Below are 23,171 nucleotides of genomic sequence, written 5' to 3' on the forward strand. Positions count from 1 at the left end.
ATCAAAATAAAGTCGCTGATGCTCTTCCCGTCTATTCAAAACCCTGGTGAAAATGAGTCTTTAGGAGGAAGGCAGATCTACTCAGAAGACAGAGTCTTAGGCCTTGCTGGTGGGCACCTCCAGGGCCTCCCCATGCCCAGCAGCACACAGAGGCCAACCTTCTGTCTGCATAAAGAGCAAAGACTTTGGAGAGCCTTCTCTTAAAAACCTGCCAGATTACTTGTATTTGGCTGACTTCTCATTTGGGTTATGCAATCTTGCTTCTGCATGACATGTGAAAAATACCAGAATGGTGTGCTGCAGATTAATTCCTATGGATCTGTGATTTAATTTGGCATATTTTTAAAGAAAACCGGCATGTTTTCCTTTTCACTGTAGTTTTCAAAGGAGGTCAATATTCTGAGCTCTCGCTGAGAAGCGTTAGCTTTTAAACAGATCTTTCTGAGTATAAAAATGGTTATTTTAAAAGATTCTGATGTTAAGCACATGAAATGATTAAACACCACTAATAGAAAGTGAGACTTATAGCAAAATTAAGTTAAAAAAGAGAAAATTACAGGCAGAGCTTTTCTCAGACTGATTCTTCTCTATTATTGTTGCCAATTATATTGCCCTGAATCTTCAGCTAAAAGCAGGATCCTGTTGTGTTGGCTTTGTAAAAATGTATAGTAAGATTCAGTCATCACCTTAAAGAATTTTCAGGCTTAATGTTTTTAAAGAACAATTAAAATAAGAAAAAATAAAAAGGGTAGGCCTAGAATAAAAAAAAAAAAAAAGTCATTAAAATCCTCATTTTACAGGCAAGGTGTGAGGAAACCAAATGCTTTACCTCCAAGGTGTCACAGGGAAGCTGTGCTGAGAACTGAGCCCAGGGTTTCTAAATGTCAGATGACAGCATTTTGAACGTCACAGAATAAAAACCATATTGTGCAGCTCCTCTACCTCACGCAGGACCAAGCAGGAAGTAGTAAATGACTTGCAAAAAACACAGTCTAAACTGTTCAATACACAGATAGAAGTAACAGGATTATTCAAAAATTTACTTTGCTCATAAGCTCTGGACAACCATCTAAGACATTACTTCCAGAAATAATGTTGTATCAATTATGATAATACGATAGAATCATAGAATAGTTAGGGTTGGAAAGGACCTTAAGATCATTTAGTTCCAACCCCCCTGCCACGGGCAGGGACACCCCACACTAAACAATGCCACCCAAGGCTCTGTCCAACCTGGCCTTGAACACTGCCAGGGATGGAGCATTCACAACCTCCCTGGGCAACCCATTCCAGTGCCTCACCACCCTCACAGTAAACAACTTCTTCCTTATATCCAATCTAAACTTCCCCTGTTTAAGCTTTAACCCATTACCCCTTGTCCTGTCACTACAGCCCCTGATGAAGAGTCCTTCCCCAGCATCCTTGTAGGCCCCCTTCAGATACTGGAAGGCTGCTGTGAGGTCTCCACGCAGCCTTCTCTTCTCCAGGCTGAACAGCCCCAACTTTCTCAGCCTGTCTCCATACGGGAGGTGCTCCAGTCCCCTGATCATCCTCGTGGCCCTCCTCTGGACTTGTTCCAACAGTTCCATGTCCTTTTGATGTTGAGGACACCAGAACTGCATATATATAAATAATAGTCCATCTGGTTCTAAGTGCACTGGTGGGAATTTGTCCTTAGAATGGCTCCTTTCATTTTGAAGTGTTTTACATAGCTGCTACTGGTTTTCAGATGGTTCTTTCATAGTCTTTAAGAACACGCATGTCTTCCTCTATGCTAAGATGAAGTCAGTCATCTGTGGGTAGACATAGAAGACAACACAGCTCATAGAGTAGTGAACTCTGATTCATGAAAGTGGAAGACAAGTTATATTTGAGCATAAAGCCCATCCCATTGTTAGTAGAGGATTATGTTTTATATATCCAAAAGAACTGAGGCAGATGAGATGCCCTAAGAAAAATGAATTTGCTTTCTTTATCACATGGCAGGTTTTTGTCTGCCAGCTTCTTCAGGTAAGATTTAAATCATTTTATGGAGCATCAAGCAGACGCAGTGCATGGTGATCTAAACTCTAATCACCGAGGGTGCAGCAAGAAAGTAAGTGGAGGGAAATGCTGCAAGTTCAGGGGATACAGGAACGGTGCAGGCATGCAGCTAGCAAGGAGCATGGAGAGAATTAGAGGGGACTGGGTAGAGTTTGTTGCAAGCTCCTATCAGCAAAGATAGAGCAGGCAAGGCAAGAGTTGTTCATAAAATCCTTGAGCTGCCTCACCTGTTAGCTTTGAGCTTTCTATATTGAAAAAAAAATAATTTTCTTACTTGATATAAATAAAACTTTCTGGTTGTCTTTGGAGAGTTTACTACCAGAGTCAGTCAGGAGGCAGCCACCTCAAAGCTCTGCCTGCCATCAGGTCTTGTCAAATAAATCATTAAAAATCCTTTGAGGCAAGAATCAGAAGCCAAGTCATCTCCTCCCTCCCTGGCCTGCCTTACAACCAGGCCGCAGACTGTCTGCAGGGCTTTGGTGGTTGCTTCAGTGAATATCTGACTGTTTTTCAGAAAATGGAAGAGTGTGCCTGAAGGGACTAAAAAAAAATGATTTTAGAGTATCTTGTACCCTGGTACTTACTTAAATCTTGCCCTGCTTTGCTTGGTTCAGTACCTGGCCGTGTCAAGGTCTCCCACCTTTATAGCATTAAAATCAAAAACCCAGTTTGTGCAACTTATGAATATAAAATATAAAAATGTCATCTTTTCTGGAAATGATGATCATGCTGTTATGACACGAAAAAAAGGGACACATTATACAATTCATGCATGTGTAGTTCTTAGGGGTGGTGCCCCAAATTAGGTGTGCATGACACTGGGTGTCTGCTGCCTGCCAAGGTTACTGGTTTCTGAGGTTTGTAGCTGAACTGTTTGTTTCAAGTCTAAACAGTGTTGAAGCATTCCAGCATCTGTTTGCCCCATCTGTACGTGCACACAGTTCATAAAGTCAGATCATTTAGGAATTGCAGCTGAGAAACAGCCCTGGAATATTGTAATGTTCAAAAAAGCTTGACGCTGGTTTCTGATCTGTCGGTTTGTGTTTTTCTTCTTTCAGCCGTCAGTCCAGACTTTTCCAAAACACTCTTGAAAAAGTTAACTCTTGTCAAAGTGGGTGGTGAAGTAATCATTGAGTGTAAGCCGAAAGCTTCCCCCAAACCTACTTATTCTTGGAAGAAAGGAAGAGAGATCCTAAGAGAAAATGAGAGGTAATGTTTTAAACTAACCATTTCTTTCATTAGCGTGCTTCAACCCAGAGACTTTCAGCAATGAAACTTAAATTTGTCATTAATAGCTTCTCAAAATTAACTTGCAAATACATGTGAAAACAGCCAAAGTTCAATCTCAAGGAGCTGGGGGTGAGATTTCTATTCTCATAGTGTTCATTCCAGTCTCTGTGTACTATTAAAGCATCCCTGCCAAGAAGCTGATAAAGATACATTCTGAAAAGCAAATATTTTGCTTCTGCATTGCTCTAAATAGCCACTACCGAAAAAAAATATTTCCCAGGAGATAAAACTCCACCACAGATTACACTGCTGTGGTACGTTACTCAGTGTCCCACAGACAGGAATTATTTGGCAGTAACTAACTTGGCAGTCCCAGCACCTGACTTGGAGAAGGCTTTTTCAGACTAGCCAAGCCATTTCTTTATTCTTTTTCTAGTTCCCAAGGAGAGCATTAATAGGAAGCAGAAGGCTACTTTCAAATTACCGTGCGTGGTTTTGCAGTGCTTTCTGCAAGGCTGTGAGTGACTCGGTAGAGGTGAAGTTGTGTTACCCATCCTGCTTGCATACTGCGTGAGAGCAGGACCAAGAGAGCTGTCCTTGACTGTCATCAAAATATGGTGCACCACTGGGATTGATGGGAAAGATCCTGTCCTATTAATAAAGGTCCGAAATCCAGAAATTACAGGAAATTGTTATGTCTAAAAGCTTAAACCTGTTAGAGCTGGTTTTGGAAAGTAGTTTTGCTCCATTCAACCTGTCTGCCTGGAATGTACATTGAAATATATGCTATGGCAATGTGTACGAGTATGCAAAAAGGTATAGTTCATTTAGGGCCAGATGAGTAAAATAATGAACAATCTATTTCTGACTTATTTATCTTCTGTGACCTGGTCTTTACAAAGTGTTGGCTGTGGACCGTTTGACTTGCCTCTTGGGACAAAAAGAGTTGAGTGATCAATTACACTGAGCTTCCTCTAGCAGCCAGGGTACAAAGCTGTGAGAGGTCAAAGTTATAATAGATCAAAGTATATTGATTTTTAAAACTGAAATAACTTGCTCTTCTGGTGGAGGTTGTGCAAAGGATTCCAGTACTTCCAGTACTAAAGACTGGAAGTTTCAGAGTGTCTCCCATCCTTGCTGGCACAGTCCATAACTGAAATGTGCTTTTTTTCTCTGATGCTGTTCTCCTAGGCACAGCACAGTTCTTTCTCCTCATTTTAATTTTTGAGTTGGAAAGGAAGCATTAGTTTATTGAGCAAGGATTTAGGAAAGGAAAAGAATGCGAGCAGTGTCTTGCTTGGTCACTGCTGTACACTGCTGGCAACAAAGTGATATTTTTTTTTAGCACTACTCTCTCATCTGCAAACTTACCTAAAAACTGAATGCTGTAATACAGCAAAAAACCCTGGCTCCTGATTTCCCAAGGGAATGTGATTCACGCTCTGGTAACGTAAGGCTAGGCAGTAGCTCAGGTTGCCTGTGTGCTTACTTCCAAATAACTTTTGAACTGGTTATTTGATGTAGATGTTTCAGTTGGTTTCCACCAAGACTAGGAGAGCAAGAGATATACCCCAAAACCAGCAGGTTTCTGCAAAGCAGGTGAGAAGTACGTATAGTCATTAAAACTTGCTAAAGAGCACATACTATGCTGGCCATAGCCCCTGTGCCCAGGCAGACTCTGGGCAGAGGCTGGGAGGACAGGCTGTGAGTATACCACGGTGCTCTGAGCAGCTCAGCGTTGAGCTCAAACGCAATCTGCAGCAAGGCTGATGTGCTGGTGCTCTTGGCAGTGGCAGGCTCAGTGCTGTGCTCCTCCTGCTGAATGCGCTGCGCCAGGACCCGGAGCCTCCCACCCGGGTGCCAAGCCCTGGATGGGAAATCAGATGTGAAATGTGCCCAAGCAGGTGTGAAATTTTCTGCTACTTCAGCCCAGGGGTTTTTCCACCAGCCAGATCATCCGGAGGGGCCTATCTGGCAAAATGTCTTAATAAACAGCGCCCTGTTGACTTGGCACTTGGACCTGTTTAGTTCTCACACGCAGTTGGTTGTGTCTCTCGTGAGGACGAGGATGTTGAATCCTCACCACCACCTTTATTAACCATTCTTGCAGTCTGTACCTGGAGACAATTAGGAAATGATATTGTCTTATATGGTTGTGGCATTGTCCATCGACACTGTCTGACTTCAGGGGCAGGAGAGACTCAGTGCTTCACATTCCTGTATTTCTGGTTTCTTTGGTTGCTGAAATATTATCTCTTTCCTGCTGTCCCAGGGGACAGCAGCACTGACTGGAGTCCAGTCCTAGTACCTCCCTACACCCACACTTAATGTGTGGGCTTCAGACAAGAACTTTCTTGGCTGTTGAAAGAAAAAAATGTTGAAATGCAGGAAGAAAGATGCCAAGAAAAGCTGTTGCTGAAATCTCTTCATCTAGGGCAGAAAACAGAACTTTTAGACAGACGTGGGAGAGGAAACTGTCATGGTTTAAGGCAGTCGGCAAGTCAGCCACGCAGTTTCTACTTCCCCCACCCCCCTCTCCCGGAGGGATGGGGAGGAGAATCGAAATAATGTAACTCCCACGGGTTGAGATAAGAACAGTCCAGTAACTAAGGTATAACACAAATCACTACTGCTACCACCAATAATAATAATGATTAGAGAAATAACAAGGGAAGAGAATACGGTACCGCCCGCCGAAAAACGAGCCCAACCTAGCAGAGAGTGCCCTTCAGGGTAACTCCCCATTACATCCCCCGGCATGACGTGCTGTGGTATGGAATACCTCTTTGGCTAGTTTGGGTCAGGTGTCCTGTCCCTGCTTCCTCCCGGCTTCTCCTCCTCCCTGGCAGAGCATGAGACTCACAAAGTCCTTGGTCAGGGTAAACATTCTGACCAGCAACTGAAAACATTAGTTTTATCAGTACTGTCCCCAGGCCGAAAATCAAAAACACAGCACTGCACCAGCTACCAGGAAGGAGAAAAAGTGACTGCTACTTCTGAACCCAGGACAGAAACTTAAATTAATTCAAGTTTCAGAGGCATCTGAACATCTGGATACCTCTCCAAACTGAATTTGATCATGTGAAGGTTAATCAATATAGATTATCCTTCCAATTCCAGGTGGAGTTAAAAGCAATGTTAATGTGTCAGTCCTTGCTTTGAAGTCTGATGTACAGCCCGATGGCTACCATGGCAGTTGCTCGAGCATTTCTTCTGTGGCTTGTGTGACTTTTCAGATAGAATGTAATGTTAGGGACTACTTACTGGAGACAGAAATAGTGTGCATCAGATTTTGCTGCCAGGACTCTTTCTCTGGAGGTTACTGCTGTCCAGGAGGCGAAACTAAGTGTGTTGTTCAGTGTTTGCCTAGAGAGCAGAGGCTACCATGGAAAAAAGAGCTTTATTGTTTTAGGTTTCATATTCTTCTCTGGAGGCTGAAGTAGTGTGTACTGCACCCCTAATGAATACCATGCCCTGAAGGTATCTCTTACTGGTGGTTGAGAACTGTGCAATTGTGTTATTAGAAATTCTGCCCTGGGGTATAATTATATTATTGCAGTCATTAAAGTCAGTTCATCTCCATAATAATGGAAATCCTGCCTTGGAGGCCTAACTGAGTCAAAATAATGTTAGTATTCTGACTCCAGAAGGTAAATTTTATATAGAAACAGCTATAGCACAGATAGAGATATATGGGAAATGCTCCTTGGAAACAAAGACTATTTCTGTATGGGTAAAGATACAGAGATAATTTTCTGTCCGTGATCTTCCCTTCACGTTTCAGTGCAAAAAATGGCTGTTACACTCTGTGGGAAAGGTTTTCAGTTCTATTAATGCCACTCTGTACGGATCAGCCTCATAGAGCCTGAGAAGAGCAGGTGATTCTGCTGCTTGCCACAGCATCTCACACCTTCCACACCATACGGACAGAAGGCATGACTAAAATACACCTACCCTCTGGGAAACCCTTGTTCGGGAATAGGGGATACCATTTAGACAGGAATGGTCATCATAAAGCTGTATAGGCTGGATCATCAGAGAGATAGTAGTATATGAGTAGTGCTTCTGACCCACTTGCTCCAGCACATTCCTCAGGCAGAAGCCATTTTTTCCTTTCAATATGCTGTCTTGTGCATATAACCTGGAATTTTGAGCCAATTGTTGAGATCTGCAGCTGGAAGGGAGTCATTCCAGAAGCCAGCAAGCACTGGGAACTCAAGGTGTAAGTGGTGTCTTCTGGTGATTATAAACTATGATTTGGGATATGTCAGATTGTTCATTAAAGACAGAGTTGAGTTCAGAATGTTTTTCACTTGCTGTTGGGTTCTCCTGTATTCATATTTCCAGATATGTTTAGCTCTGATCTCTTTATTCTGACTAAACAATAGGATAAAAGAGATTTTGAAGAGCTGGGTTCCCATTACATAGGTTCTCTTTTCTCACATCCCAGCTTACATCAGTGTCACTCAGAAGGGATGCTGGACTTAAGCCTGTGAGATCAAGATGGAGAATGTTGCTGCCCAGCTGCCAGAGGAGGCCTGGCATTCAAATAAGGCAAAAACTCCTGGAATGGGGAGTGCACAGATGGTAGAGCCAGGCTCATGTTTTTGATTTAAATCTCAGTAGCACTTTGGTCTTATAATCTTATGTCTTCATCCCCCTGATTTTATGAAATAACATAGTCGATGTCAAGGGAGGTTTTGGATCTGTGGCATCATATACATAGGACATAGTCATAATATAGTCGTTATATGTAGGGACATGGACTTATGCACTTATCACACCATGTGAAAGACAGATAATCTGAACTGTGCCTCTACTTTGTTCCAAAGCTGTCTCAGAAACCAAATCAATCATTCCCAGATGCCAGTTGGAGTTACAGAAGTAGAAGGTAATTTACCAATACAAAACAGAAATCCAAAGTTACCCACAAGTTTCAAAAAATTTCTATTAATGATGGCCCCTGTATAACACTGAAGTGAATGAAAGCAAGTCTTTAATGGAAGGACATAACTTCGCTTCTAAAGCCAAACATTCTTCAGTCAGTGGTGTTTCCCTTTTGTGACAATTATGTCCTGGCATTACATTACAGATATTATTCATTGGCAGGAATAGGAGGAGTAATCATGACAGTCAGATTGTTCTTGCAGGATTTTGTTAATCTTCTCCTAATAATTCAATTACATCTAATACAACAATGTTAGATAAATTTGTTACTGAGACCAGTGATTTAAAACCTTTATTTTCAGGTGATCTTATCACAGAAACTTTTCAATTTCTTCATAATTACAGTGTGGGTTCCCATGGAGAGCTACACTCAGTTGCAAGTGCAAGTGGTTCATCCTCATGGTGGTGGAAATGAGAAGTTACTGTAGTTGCCAGCTCATTCATTCAGATTTCCTGGGTGCAGGAGGGATATCCAGAATCTGTGTGATTAGAGACAAATCCTGGAGCTACGCAGAGCGCTGCCAGCTGAAATTGAAATAAGCTCTGTCACAGCTGCTCCCACACTCCAAACTGCTCCAAGCTCCACATCCTACAATGGAGCTGCAATTCTCTTTGAACTATAGATCAGGAAGCGTTTTTAAAATCATTTAAACCAGTTAAATCAGTGGTTAATTTAAAACGGTTCATTTTAAAACAAATCTCCCTTAATTTTCGTATGGTTTTCCATAGCCCACAAAAAACCCAACACTGCAATGCAGCAAATCTGCAGGTGCTGTTACATAGGTGTGCAGCATCCGAAAGTCCGCTGTGGGAGTGCTGGGGTTTAGCGTTAGAACTGAGAGTGGTCCTGTGGTCCGCGTCAACAAACTGGGGTGTTTTGTTACTCTAATACATATATTGAACTGTCTTCTAATAACTTGCCACCAGAGGCCATTTTGTTAGACTTTCTTAAGAAAACTTCTCATGGAATTGGTCAAGAGGTGCATTTTGTGGTTGACATACAATGATTTTGCTGGGGTAGTGTAGGAAGGTTGTTAGGCACTGCTTTGTAAGGCAAGGTTTGCATCATTTTTCCTGCAAGTCTCTCCTCTTTCCTCACGTGCTTGTTTTGGACTTACAGAAATGACTTTAAATTTACTTGCCATAATGGTAATAATGGCATTTCTTTATTTCTCCCAGGGTTTTGTTTTACATACCATGGCAGAACAAGGGTGAATGGCTTTAAACTGAAGGAGGGTAGATTTGTTAGATATTAGGAAGAAGTTCTTCACTATGAGGATGGTGAAGCACTGGCACAGGTTCCCCAGAGAAGTTGTGGCTGCCCCATCCCTGGCAGTGTTCGAGGCCAGGTTGGATGGGGCTTGGAGCAACCTGGTCTAGTGGAAGGTGTCCCTTCCCGTGGCAGAGGGTTGAAAGTGGATGAGCGTTAAGGTCATTTCCAACCCAAACCATTCTATGATACATGGTATCAGTCTGTCACTGAGACATACTGTCACTTCCCAGAGGTGAGGCTATAGCATAGTGTGGCTCAAGAGCAGAAGAGGGAGACATTGTGTTTCAGTCTCTTGGTCTACAACAGTGGCTTCCTGCTGTGCTCATTCTCCTTTCCTCCCCAACCGTAGACTTTGTGGAGGAAAACCAAGATAGGTTTTATTCAGGGAAATACTGTATTTATGCCAGTTTTGCGATTTCTTACCAGACACTCACTGAAGTGTTGATTAGCCAAAGCACTGAGGACAAGCTGTGGTACAGCAGCATGGTGAAGCACTTCAATCAGGGCTGGTTCTAATGGCCACACGAGTTAGAGAGCCCTGTTCTGGAGTGCTTTAGGGCATCACTGCAAGGAGGGGAGCAGGGCTGGCAGTATCAGCTATCTCATGCACTTGATAAGAGCTTGCATGTGTCAAAATCTAATGTGTAGTCCCTTGAAATAATGAAAGTTTAAAATATGTACACAATGCTCTTCATTCCTAATGTTCTCTTAAAGCTCTTGGAAGTCACAATTACTCTGCTACCACACTTGTGCGTAGTGTAGGACAGAAAAATAATTGTACTTTTAAGCACCAAAACAAATTGCTGTTCTCCTCTAATTGTTCTTGTAAAACCCTTACATCATTAGAGCTGTTTCTTTTCTATAAATATACAGTACATGCATTGTTTATCCAGTTTAATTGTAAGGAAAGAAATTCATAAAAAACAAATGATGTTCTGTGCTGGTAGCAAAGAATATGAAAGTGTCCAATTAAACATCCACTCACTATGACTTGTATAATAGCAACATCTGTTATCTTAATTAAACAAGTTTATGTATAAAGGGACCCTCACAGTGCACTTTGTTAGAGCAGGATCTGACCTAGATACTCCAGACACACTCACTATCCTCATGGAAATTTTCCCAGTTGGTCCCATTATCTTGCAGTCTTGACAAGTTTTGTGATATATGAGCACAGTCTTGCACATACAAAGTCATACTGCTTAAAGCAGGAAGATTGTTGGGGTTTTTTGTAGCTGAAAACCAATACAAGTGCAGAAAAGCAGCATATAGTGTCACCCACTGAGTTCAGCCACAGAAGCATTTGGAAGTGTAGGGAGTGTCTGGCCAACTTGGACCTTGTCAAATAAAGTTCAGGAGAGAAAACTGCACTGCCAGAAAGTGCTTACAATTAATTTTCAAACAGGCTTGTGTGCTTCAGGGTTTAAGTAATTTAGGACCAGATTTTTCCCAGTATTTCATTGATGCTTTCCCCATTGTAGCCTACTCAGAGATGATCTAAAAGCATAAGTTGAGTTTTGAAAACCCTGGTGCCCTGGTAACTTCTGAAAAGAAGATGTGGAGTTGAGACTGGGAAGGAGCCATGGGAGTCCAATGGGGTCTGTCAGGACCCACCTGCAAACAAAATCCAAAGCAGAGCTGCCCAAAATCCCAGCCTCATCAGAAGGAGATGTGGTCTGCTGCTCAGAGCCTGCGGGAGGATCCAAAGCCCCTTGCTTGGGTCTGTAGGACTCCAGGCAGCTGTAGCTGAAAAGTGCTTCAGATATGTGAATACACAGCTGCGCCTGCAGGCTGATTAATATGGGCAGTGAATGTAAATTCATGAAGAATGCCGTCTGACACAGGCATTGCCAGCTGCTTTGGAGAGGAAGCTGAAGTCCTGCCTGCGGAAAGCAGAGCCTCTCCATCCCGTCCCCAGTGCCCAGGTCAGCATGAAGCCTGCGGGAGTCACAAAGGTAGAGCCCAAAGCCGCAGCCTATCTCTTCTTCCAGGAGCTGGAGTGGTTGTAGCCAAGGAAGAGCAGAAAGTTCTCATCTGATTTTTTTTTTTGTAGTCTTCTGCATTTCAAAACTATTCAGAAAGACTTTTCTCCATGGAAGAGGTTAACCATGATTTTTCTCAATGGTTTCTCATCCTAAGGACTTCTCATAAGGGTTCTTGATTTACAGCCCACTCAACTGGATGTTATTTTTCTAACAGTGAAATTTTAATGTGTTCACGTCAATGCTATATGATTTTAAGAAGGAAAGATTGTGAAATCAGACAAGAAGCAAAAGGCTTTTCTCTTGTTCTTTCAGTGTGTCTTGAGTGTAAAAAGTTGTGTAAGTTCCAATTTTTCATTTGCCTCAAACTTCCTAATTAGTGGCCAATTACTTTAAACAGCCAGAAAGAAAATGGCAATAGGACAAACAGCACATCTTTCCAAGTCCGGTGCCAGGGTCCAAACCATGGTTATATTTTTATACTGATTACTTGAGAGATGAATTACCAGCAGTGGCTTTTGGACATGCAGCCTAGTGACACTTCAGCAGAAAATAAAACCTCAAAGGATGCTTCACATCATTGTTTTGCATTAATTGTGTTGACTTTTTCTTTTTCTTTTAAATAAAGCACCTGTGCAATTTCTTTTAGGCAGACAGGTAACCAAACCATCAATAACTTGTCAGGTTTTCATTACATCCTGCCTAGGCAAAATGAAAAATGACAGCCTGCAAATAGCTTTTTGAAGTTTGATTCGACAATGCAGCATTCATCTTAGTTTTCAAGACGATGGCAGAATATGGCTTTGCTTCATTGGAACATCTGAGATAACTAACTTTTACCTTTTTTCTGCAGAAAAAAGAACTAAAATGAACCAGGAAACCACTTTACTCAGTGGTCAGAGGTCTTGGAGGGTAGCTGTCCTAGACTTGATGGTCTCATATTCATAGAGTGCTTGTTTCCCAGCAGAAGCTGGTTTTAGCTCTATATTGTCCTAGAAGATCACAGTATGTTTTAACACAAACTTGTCGTGTTTGTGGGTCTGTCAACTCAGCACTAAACACTTGTAATTTAGTGTGTGCCATGCTAAAAACCACTGATTTGTGTGCTCTGAAACTGGTGAAAACCAGGCAGTGTTGACATAGTTCTCTTTAGGTCACTAACTTTTCCTTGCTTATGGATAGTTACACGAACCTCTTTTCTTCCTGTGTATCTGGCAAAGATAATCAATCCTGTTGCTTTTGTAGTTTGAGATACCTGTCATGTGCTTGTGCACATAACCTTATAAATGGTCTCTCCACAAAGTTTAGCTGTGCATCTGTTTCGCTTTAGCACGTTTCTGATGTGACTGAACCTTTCTTCAGCATTGATAGTAACTTGGTGACTCCAGTTCATTCTAGTGTTGCCTTTTCCTTCTATTCTTGAGCAAATGTTTCTAGGAAGAGGTTACGTGAGAAGAGTTGGAGATTTATTTAGAATCCAGATTCAGTGCTGTTTTATTTTGTATACGTAAAGTCATTAGGCTGATCCTTAAAATTCGAATGTTCATTTACCTGCTGTTGTAGAGCTAGGAAATGATTTCGTATAACCAGCCCCAAACTGCTGTCGAGCATATCTGAGATGCCAATGGACGTAATCCCAACCTATGCCACGTTTCAGCTGGTGTTTCAGAAATGAGACTGTCTCACCCCTTGATGCACTCTCCTGTAACATCAGCAATCTCTTCCTATTTTCCCAGCAGATTATTTTCAGTGTCGTGTTATTGTAGTATTCAGTGATACACATGTAGGACATCATTGCTACCTCTGCTGCTGCTGGAATGAGCTTGTGACCGCAGCTCAGCTGTGGTTTGACCAAACTCACTGTGCTGCTGTGACACAGGGTCTCTAGAGAATTCAATGGGCTCTTGCCTTGGCACTTGTGTATTAATTTTAAAAGTAGAGCCCTGCTTGCTGAGGCAGGCAAAAGGAGAAAATGCAGTATCCAAGAGCCCCATCTCAGAGGCATCAGATGTCCAGAGCACGGTAAGACATGTCCTATGTTTATACATCCTTAACAGAATCACTGTCACTCGCTGCATGCAGCTAAAAAGCTGCTGCTTTTCCTGCTTGAGGTGTCTCATCTTTATGATTATTAAGTTTATCCCTAGGTACCGTGCATACAGCTACAGATTATTTCTCCTGCTCTGTAAAGACGCTCCAGGAAAGAGCAAGTTCCTCCCTGCAGTGCTGTTGTGTTGGAGGCAGCAGGATCTGGCTCCCAGCAGCGAGGCAGGCTTCTCTCTGTTGTAAGCACATGCTGCAGCCAACGCTTTCAAAAATAAATGCCTGTAATTAGTCTCCTGAATGCAATTTGAAATTGATGTGTAGTTCATACTTTTCCTCCAGTTGAACAAAATAGTAATAATGATTTTAGTAAGTCTGTAGCGTTTTGAAGGGGAAAAACTTTCATCAAATATATCTTCTCTTGGATATTTTCATGACTGAGAGTAAGAAGGTAGTGATTTTACACTTAGGGATACATTTTAAGAAACACATGTTTAAAATCCAAGGAATTAATTACATGTCTACAGGAGGAAAGGATTCCTAATGAACTTTTTAGACAACCTACCTGACTTAGTGATAGTTTTGATGATTATTTAAACATAATTTTTAAGTGGTGTAAATGTGTCTTTGGGTCTTTCAAATCTATGTTAATGTCAATTACAAGCAGAGTGGGTAATTTGTACTGTGGGCATTCTTTTGTTGAAACTAGAGGAAAAGGTGTTATCTTTGAAAGAGTTTGCCTTTGGGCTTCTATTCAGGTGGTATCATCTGGAACAAATAAGCTGAGAATGCATTTGCTGCTGCTGCTCTAATCTCATGAATGCTTCCAGAAATAGTTTATGTCAGCAGCTGATGCACAGAAAATCTTGCATGGTTTGGTTTTTTTTTTCCTCATAAGAGAACCATTTTTATGAGCTTCAGTGGAGTTCCCTTTAATGTTCATGTTCTCCAAGCCTCTGAAGCATCTGTTGTAAGTAGAGAGTGATGGCATGTCCTTGCTGGGGAAGGAGTTGTTGTCGAGGGTGGCTGGAGGCTGTGCTTGCAAATTTGATTCCTCAGATTTCCACAGACCCACTTCGTAGACTGGGAGAAGCCATTCAGTCTGTGCCTCTGGCAATGGTCACAGCACCTGCTGGTCTGTACGCACAATTCACCTCACTTCTGAGTGTTAGAGAACGCTTTGTGGGGAGCAGCATGCCTCTGGGTGGATAATTTGGCACAAAGGGATGTTTTAGCCTTTCATGGGATGGATTGCAAGTGTGCTTTGCCCCTACACTGCCAGCAGCAACAGCTGCTCCAGGGGAGAAGTCCCCATCTTCATGATTTATGGCAAATTTAGTCTATAAAAATAAACTGCAAAATTGAAGAGCTGTGTCAAAAGGGCAGTTTCTCGTGGGGGATGGCCTTCGTTTCCCACCAAAATCAAAGGAAAATTGGCTCTTTGCACCATTGGACCCTTCTATACTTGAGAAATCTTCCTGTATAGTTCAAATATCATTGCCTCATGTCTCAGGAATGAAAGCTTTCCGTTGCTTTACTCAAATCTGCTTCCTCAAATATTTATTTTCATGACATGGTCTTTCTCACTGTATTTATTTTAATTTTGCTTGTAGTGAAAAAGCAGCGGTATGGGAGAGCAGGCAAAAGATTTCTATTATTTGAAATTCACCACAGCCTACTCATTTCCTTCAGGGTCCCTAGGAGTGTTTGTATTTGATTTTCATTTGTTTCTTCCCATTACCAGCATCCCTTAAAAAAGATATTTTGTAGAAAACTGTTCTTCTTAGATAACCTAGGGATATTTTTATATTTGAATTATGACTATAGGCATCTTTAAACAATTTACATGAAGTCTCTAATAGCAGTAAATGCTTTCCCTCTCACTGCCCCAATCCCTCGGGATGAGGTTTTGTCACTTCCAGACTTGTCTTAAAAATTTATGGACAAAAAGAGAGGATGATGAAAAAACACAGCTTTTGTATTTATAGATATTAATACAGGCTAGGTGCAGTATTATTTATTTGGACTGCTCCATCACTGCAGATAAACACTTTGTTGAAAAAGAAAATTGGGGAGAACTTAGCATGCCAGACCCATGACTGGTTAAAGCTGATACTGAATTCAGTGCTGCTGTGTTGTTTGATGTTGCCAAAGGAGCCCCTGCTATTTTCTAAAAAAAAATACTTATCTGGGCAAAATATGTTGGGTTTTTTTTTTTTCTCTCCTTAGAAAAATATTTACGGGAGTTTATGAAACAATTGCAATATATACTCTCCTCACCTTTAGTTCTTCATGCTTAGCTAGCCTGTAAATGAAAAGTCCCAGATGAAAACATGTTTACACAAAACAGTTCACATCTCTGGAAGAAGTGTTCTTAGCATTTTCTCAGAGATCAATATTGAGAATTAAGTAAGAAAAAAAAAGTGGAGTACTCTATTTTTTCAATGCAGCAAGGTAAGAGCAGCTATTACCTGGGGAGACCTTCCAGAAGATTGTTTTTAATTCTTTTTTGCTTTTTTTAATTTTTTCTTTGCCTTTTTTAATATTCCTTCTTTTTTTTGCTTTTTTTAATTTTTACTTTCCCAGTGCACAGAAAATGCCAAAATGAACCCAAATTCTGTGCACCACAGATGTCTAGCCAATTTACAGTTGCCGTAATTTACTACTAAACCTCCTGGTGTCCTCTGTGACCCCATTGTACTAGTAAAAATGGTGCAAAGGTGATGTTCCTCAGTGCCTTCTCCAGCCAGTCTTTTTCCTTTGACAATATCTATGTATTTTACAGATTGAGGGGCACTTCCACAACAGATAGCCCAGCAGCCCCATGTAGTTGTGCAACCCACAACCTCAGGAGTTCAAACACTTCATCCTCAGGTTCTTCAGCTCCGTTAGAAATGTATCTGCAGCAAAGCTCGTGGGAAATGTTGTACTGAAGTCAGTACGACAGGGTTTTACCTTGGTTTATTTTTGGCAAATACAGTTCTTACCTGAAAATTAATTATGGGGAATTTGCTGTTAAGAGATCTGCCAGTTGTCATGTATAAGGAAGGCCTTATCTAAATGCATGCTTTCACCAAGAGAAAGACAGGCACTAAACTAAACGGGCTTTGACTGAGGCTCTAAATTAGCTCAGGCTTTTCTGTGAACCATGAAAAGACAAGTAGTTATAGACAAGTGCCAAAGCAGCTGTAGGTAGTTGTCTAAATCAAACCTAACAGGACCTGGGCAAGAAGTTGCTAAGGAGAAGACTGCCTGTGCATTATGGCTGCTCGCATCAGTTGTGAATTTAGATGGATAATCAAGTGGAAACCACTGTACTGCTGATCCAGCAGACAGTATTGTCCTGCATTTCACCCAGACTTATCCTGACAGCTGTCCCATCTTTGCTTATGTTGCTGTCCTGACCATAGCCCTCAGGATGTGTTGATGCCTCACACTGCTGGCAGTGTGGACACCATGCCTTTCTTATCCACTTTCAGAAACATCTGGAGTAAGAGGATGTGGGCAAAGCCCAGGCCTAGAAAGCCCTGTCCTCTTAAGGGGGGATGCTCAGCAGTTTTGTCTGGTATCAGTGTGATATGGGAAGTCTCAGATGGCGTGACAGGATGCTGGGTGGGGGTTAGGATCAGGACTGTCTCCTTGCTCTTTCCTCCCTGCACACCAGGGACCACCAAGGGTGTTGAGTGAAGCCTCAAGAAGTCGGCTTTGACCTCAGCATATATTTCAGTGAGGATTAATGTTATGAAGCAGGGAAAGCTCTGACCCTACTGTTATTTATTAACACAATATTGTAGTCAAACACGAAGGCAGCATCCCAGGGCCAGAGAAATTATTAGCTGTGGACCATATTCCAAACCAGCCCATTCTTCAAGTGAGAAGCAGATACTGATGAGCAGTGTCCCTGATTTCAGGGAGGGCTGTGCTCTGAGCAGTAAGTCCTCCCTTTCAGCCAAACCTGTGGGTATTTCTAAATTTCACTGTATTTTCCTGAAATAACCTAATGGTCAATGCTGCATTTATGAGGTCATTTTAATAATCCCAGTCTCTGCCTCATTGCATCGGAAGCATTATTAAAAAGGTAATAAACTGCTACAAAGACCTGCGATAAAATAATTTGATAAATAATGCAATTGCCTGGAATCATTTACATTTGCAGTAGAGTCGTGGTGTGAAACAAAGTTGCTGTGAGGCTAAAAATTGCTCTAGATATTCCTGCCTATGAACTATGGGAAAAGACTGAGGAAATCCACTACTGAGGTTGCAGTCGGGTCTGTCTGGTGCTCGTTCCTCTGCTTCCAGTCCTCCTCAGCCCAAGCAAGGCACCAGAGGATGGACAATAGGCCATTCATCATGTTGGCTGAAATACAGTTTTTCACAGATACATTTAACCTAAATCCTCCCTTAGAAGACGGATTATCTCTTAGAAAAACTCTGGCACCACAGTCTCTTTTCAATAGCCGTGTCAACCACTGCCACAAAGGCTGTACATGAAGGGATCAATGGTAGTTTTATCTCAAATTACACTCAGTGTGTGTTTCTTCCAACTGACATTCATTTAAATGCTTTCTGTAAGACACCTTTTCTCCCTGTAATAGAAAAAATATTGGACATCCTAAGCATTGTTTCCTGTGGAAAAAAATATATATTCACTTGGCTAAGCATGAAATATTTGGGATGCATGTGTTTAATCAGCAGTGAAAGTAAGTGTAGCTGTGCTTGTATTTCATAAATTAAAATGCTAAAATTATCAGATAAGAAACAACATACCTTATTTAATTGCAGCAGTTCTAATAAAATCATTTGAGAGGAATAGAAGTTACTTTATAACTCCCCATGGTGGGGGGTTGGAACTAGATGATCTTAAGGTCCTTTCCAACCCTGACTATTCTATTCTATGATTCTATAATTACGATTACTTTGCTTCAAAGAAACATTGGAGCTCTAACCTGCAGCCCCATAATTGTGCTGCCTCTTGTGCGTTGCGTCCCTTGGGAAGATAACCACTACCATCGAACGCACAACCTGCCATATGCACTGCATTTGTAGTCTGTTCATATCTCACATGCTTCCATCTGCTGAACAGAAAAACAGAGGGCAAGCTGTGTAGAAAATATTGAGGGATACCTGCAGTATCATCTGTCTGGTGCAGATCTTCTGTTGGTGATATATGTGCTTTGTGAGTTAGAAAATAACTCACAAAGAAAAGGTTAGCACATGGACCTGCTGCTCATCTCTGCAGAGGTTTTCACCAGGCAACTGCAAGGTGCAGGTGAGGTTGAACAACTCTGCGATGCTGAGGTGTTTGGTTCCTGGACCTGCATAGATTTTCTTTTAATGAAACAACAGTGCAAGATGTTACAGTAGGTACCGAAAGTCTAGGATTTTTAGGCAAACATTCTTTCAAAGCTTGAGGTCAAACCTGAGCAGCAGGTCATAGGCATGCTTTTAGATACAGTCAGGCACCCACAGGTCAGATTTCCTCGGAGATAGGCTGGAGGTAATTACTGATACTCTGTTTTATGATGTGCTCTGGGAGTCTGGCAGTTTTCAGTCATTGTTTATATTCCAAATAAGGGCTTGATCTTGTTTTCACAAAGTCAGTGATAAAACTCTAACTGTTCTCATCAGGACAAGTTCTATCTCTAAATGCATATGTTACTGACTGAGAAATATTTCTCTCTTCCTGGGAATCCTGCCCAGCAGTGCAGAATGCTGCAGTGAGCTGCATGAATCAGATGTTGTGCTTAATTTGGGGTTGCAGGTAACACAACCTGCTGATGGGAGAATTAACAGATACAGCAGATGTAACATGAGCCAAAAAATAGGTGCTAATAGATCAGACCAAAGTGATTATGTGCTGCTGGTTTTCCTCATCCTGCTCCAGGTCTGCCTGACCTTTTCCATCCATCTCCAGTTGCTGCTGGAGACACTGGGCAAGTTAGTGTTGCTGTATTGATCTCAGCAGAGGACTGTGCTGATGTGGCCATGATGCTAAAGTGTGCGTCCTTTCTAGGTAGCTTGGGTATCTTTTCATAGCAGAGCTCTGTGCAACTGCAGCATACACTTAGATATATAGGTCATCCTAATGATATCATAATGACTTGTCTTTCTTTCATGTACTTCTCAAGGATGTTGCCAGCTAAATAAGCAAGTGCCTTAAGATGCTTTCACACCTGCAGAGCTGGGAAAGGGCACATGCAGGCATCAGGAATACTGCATCAACAAGAAACTGCTATGGAATCTCTGTGCCTCTCAGTTAGGAACAAGTTTCTTTAGGGTGATGCAAAGTGTTATCTTGCAGCCTTTTACATTTGCTGCTGCAGTGGCAAAAAAGAAAAAAAAATAGGCAAAGAATGCTAGGGAGGAATATTTTCAGCATTTTTTAAGGTCCTTTGTCCCCAGCAGAGTTTTTATCAAAATACTGACAAGGTCAGCTCTTCCTGGGGTAGAACCCAAAGCTTCAGTTTAGGAAACAAACAATCCTTTTATCTCCTAATTTCAGATGTGTCTCTGCTCTCCATGGATCTGAAATCTCCAGTTGACACACAGACCAACTTAAAATTGCTATGTTTAAAATAGATGACCTTTCTTTACATAAAGATGCTAAACTATCTTGCATCATCTGTTTCTTTTTCAAATGGATATTTTTATCTTCTTTGATTTCTCTCTGCTATTTGCAGTGACCATGAGCCAGGTTAGCACTAGAGCAGTTGCATTAACCTGCGCAAGAGGAATTTTAGATTTTTAGCTGTTGTTACCATGTTGTGGTTAGTGGTGTCAGGGAACCCAGAACATTTGATAGCAGGTCAGTAGCTCATTTTTTGAGTTTATATTGGTTTAGAGAAGTGCATCCTCACTCAGCAACCATTATGTTCTGAATGCATGTGTTTATGAGAGATTTGATTTGGTTTTGCATCTTCCTAGGCATCTTAGAATCACAGAATCATAGAATAGTTAGGGTCGGAAAGGACCTTAAGATCATCAAGTTCCAACCCCTCTGCCATGGGCAGGGACACCACACACTAAACCATGTCACCCAAGGCTCTGTCCAACCTGGCCTTGAACACCGCCAGGGATGGAGCATTCACAACTTCCCTGGGCAACTCATTCCAGTGCCTCATCACCCTAACAGTAAAGAATTTCTTCCTTATATCCAATCTAAACTTCTCCTGTTTAAGTTTGAACCCGTTACCCCTTGTCCTGTCACTACAGTCCCTAATGAATAGTCCATCCCCAGCATCCCTATAGGCCCCCTTCAGATGCTGGAAGGCTGCTATGAGATCTCCACGCAGCGGGGGTGGAGAGGTATGTCAGAAGAGGAAGAAAGCGTACCAAGCAGTGCTTCATTTAATTTGAACTCTGTGTCTTGAAAGAACTTTTCTAACCAAACTGCTAGAAGTGGTTGATGAGGTGGTTGATGTTTGCTTTCAAACCAATTAGCAGTTTGAGAACCCTCGGTGGTCTGAAATGAGCCTCTCCTCTCGCTTAATGCAGATCTGTATGCAAAGAAAATTTGTGACTTAGCAGAACAGTGAAAGTCCTTCCTGCTTTCTGAACTAACTGTAACAAAATTCGAAGTGTTAAATTAATTACTTGTTAATTTCTAACACATTGGATTCAAATTAGGGGACAAAACATTCAGTGTAGAAAAGCACCTTCAGCAAAAAGAGCCACATAACCGTAAGGCCTCCTAATCAATGAGTCACAGTAAGGTTTTAATGGTCTGATTTATTTAAAAAAAATCAACTTGCATGATTGTTTTAATGCTGGTGGTTTACAGGAGTGTGCAGGGAATTATTTTGTTACCATATGAGAATTACACCTGCATGGAGACTCTCTGGGAAGGGGTTTGGAGGACTTGGTGCAAGTCTCACCTGAACCCTTTGCAGGATGTTACCAGGATTAAAGCGTGTCTGTGTGCTCAAATTGTAAAGCCAGACAGCCATGGTTTTCTGCTTAGAAAAGGAAGGAAATAAAGACAGCATTAGCTCCCTGAGATGTGCCAAAGCTGATGGTGGACTAATTGTCCTCATCTGAAGGACGTGTCTAGAGTCATCCAGTTCAGATTAACTACAAGCTAATTTTACACTGGGAATAAAAATGACTTCGAAGGAAACCAGTAACATGAGAAAGAGACAGAAAAGGTATTAGAATTTGAAATTAAAGCTGGCTGCTTTAATAGATAAAATTAAAATTATCTCTGGAAGAGATTATGTGGTAAATAGGTTCCAACCATATGGCTAAAAATAAAACATAAATAAAAATAAAATCTCAACTGTACAGAAATAGTCTAAACCATCACTTTTATCTGGATTTCTTGGGATGGCACAACTGTGCAGGGAGAGAATGCAGAGCCTGGCAGGGGCAGCGCAGGAGCCAGGTGGTCCTTCTTGAGCTGGAGCATATTGCTGAGCTTGTTCTGTCGTTTATATTGATTTGAATTTTAATGCATGCCAAGGGCACCTTCAGCTTTCAGAAAGGCACTGTTGTTTCCCAACACTTGAAATTGATAACAGCAGTAAATAATTCCTTGGGAGCTCCTGGTGCTGCCGCTGCCCAGGCTTCTGCACTGGAGGCCAGTGTGGCAAGTCCTGTGCTCCATTGCACATTTAATGTAATATGTGCATTGATTTGTGCCAACATAGTAGTGGAGATAAGAGACAAGTAGCTATATACTACTCTCTTCCAATTACTGAGTTGGAGCAACTGCTACAGAAGCAAATACATGGCACTGGACTCCTGCAAAAATAAATTACAGTAGTGAATGTTACTGACTGCAACAATTTGGAGACCTATAAGCCAGTTGAGGAACTTCTATTAATATCACTGCTACTGATGTGTGAAATATAACCTCTGTCCCTAGTCTTGGGCAGCTGGCCTGCATGTTGTTGTGCTGCTGCAGGAGCAGGTCAGGGAGAGGCTAGCCAGGATGGAGATTTATTGGCTGCTGTTGGAACATCTTGCACTGTCTTTCTCCTCCTCGCTTAGTACTGTTGTTGCAAAGACACTCAGACTGTCCCATTTTTCTAAATAGGTCTATATATGTGGACTGAGTAGCCCATGTGTGCCCATCAACAGAGCATGGCATAACAAAAGGCACTGGCACCCTTCGGTGAGATGATACCTCCTGAATCCCACTGCAGACCATGTTGGTTCAGCCCAGCGGCTGCAGCTGGCAGCGGGGGAGCCCCATGGCTGGCATGGGCTGATGTCCTTTGTGCTTGTGTCCATGCCTTGTCTCACCCTGTACTTTATTTAGCTGCCTCAGTACTGTTCCATGGCTGCAAGAAAAGGTTTGTGCTGATTCGTGCAGTCTGTTTCTTAAAGCCTTCTCGAGTGGGAAGTGCCATCTGAGCACTTCTGCAGTGGTGCAAGTTTTGTTTGCTAACCTTCTTCCTCATTTCTCAGTCCAGTTGCACAGATCCTGATTGGCATTAAGGATGCAGGAAGGCTTCTTTGCTTTCTTTCAAATTAGTTAAATTGGGAAATAATTGAGCTGGAGAATGCAGGAATTAATACAAGGTTTTTCAATGTCGGTCTGACAGTGGCTGAAGGAGAGAAAGCAAATTGTGCTGCAAGACCTAATAGTGAGCAGAAAACCAAGTATTTTGCTGAAAGAGGTAATAATAGCCTGGGGGAAAGGTTCTTCTGGA

The 23,171-nt window shown here is 41.8% G+C and overlaps 1 protein-coding gene across 1 annotated transcript in view; it reads left to right on the forward strand.

Annotated features, from left to right (window-relative positions):
* Window positions 1-23,171, forward strand: part of LOC308225247 (contactin-4) — a gene marked incomplete at its 5' end in the record, with an annotated part of 165,621 nt that overhangs the window by 101,893 nt on the left and 40,557 nt on the right. The window contains one exon of the mRNA XM_080625912.1: window positions 3,102-3,252. Coding sequence (XP_080482038.1) covers window positions 3,102-3,252 — 151 coding nt within the window. The remainder of the gene's footprint in view (window positions 1-3,101; window positions 3,253-23,171) is intronic.

The sequence above is a fragment of the Psittacula echo genome, assembly GCF_963264785.1.
Source record: "Psittacula echo genome assembly, chromosome: 9".
Classification (NCBI taxonomy): domain Eukaryota; kingdom Metazoa; phylum Chordata; class Aves; order Psittaciformes; family Psittacidae; genus Psittacula; species Psittacula echo.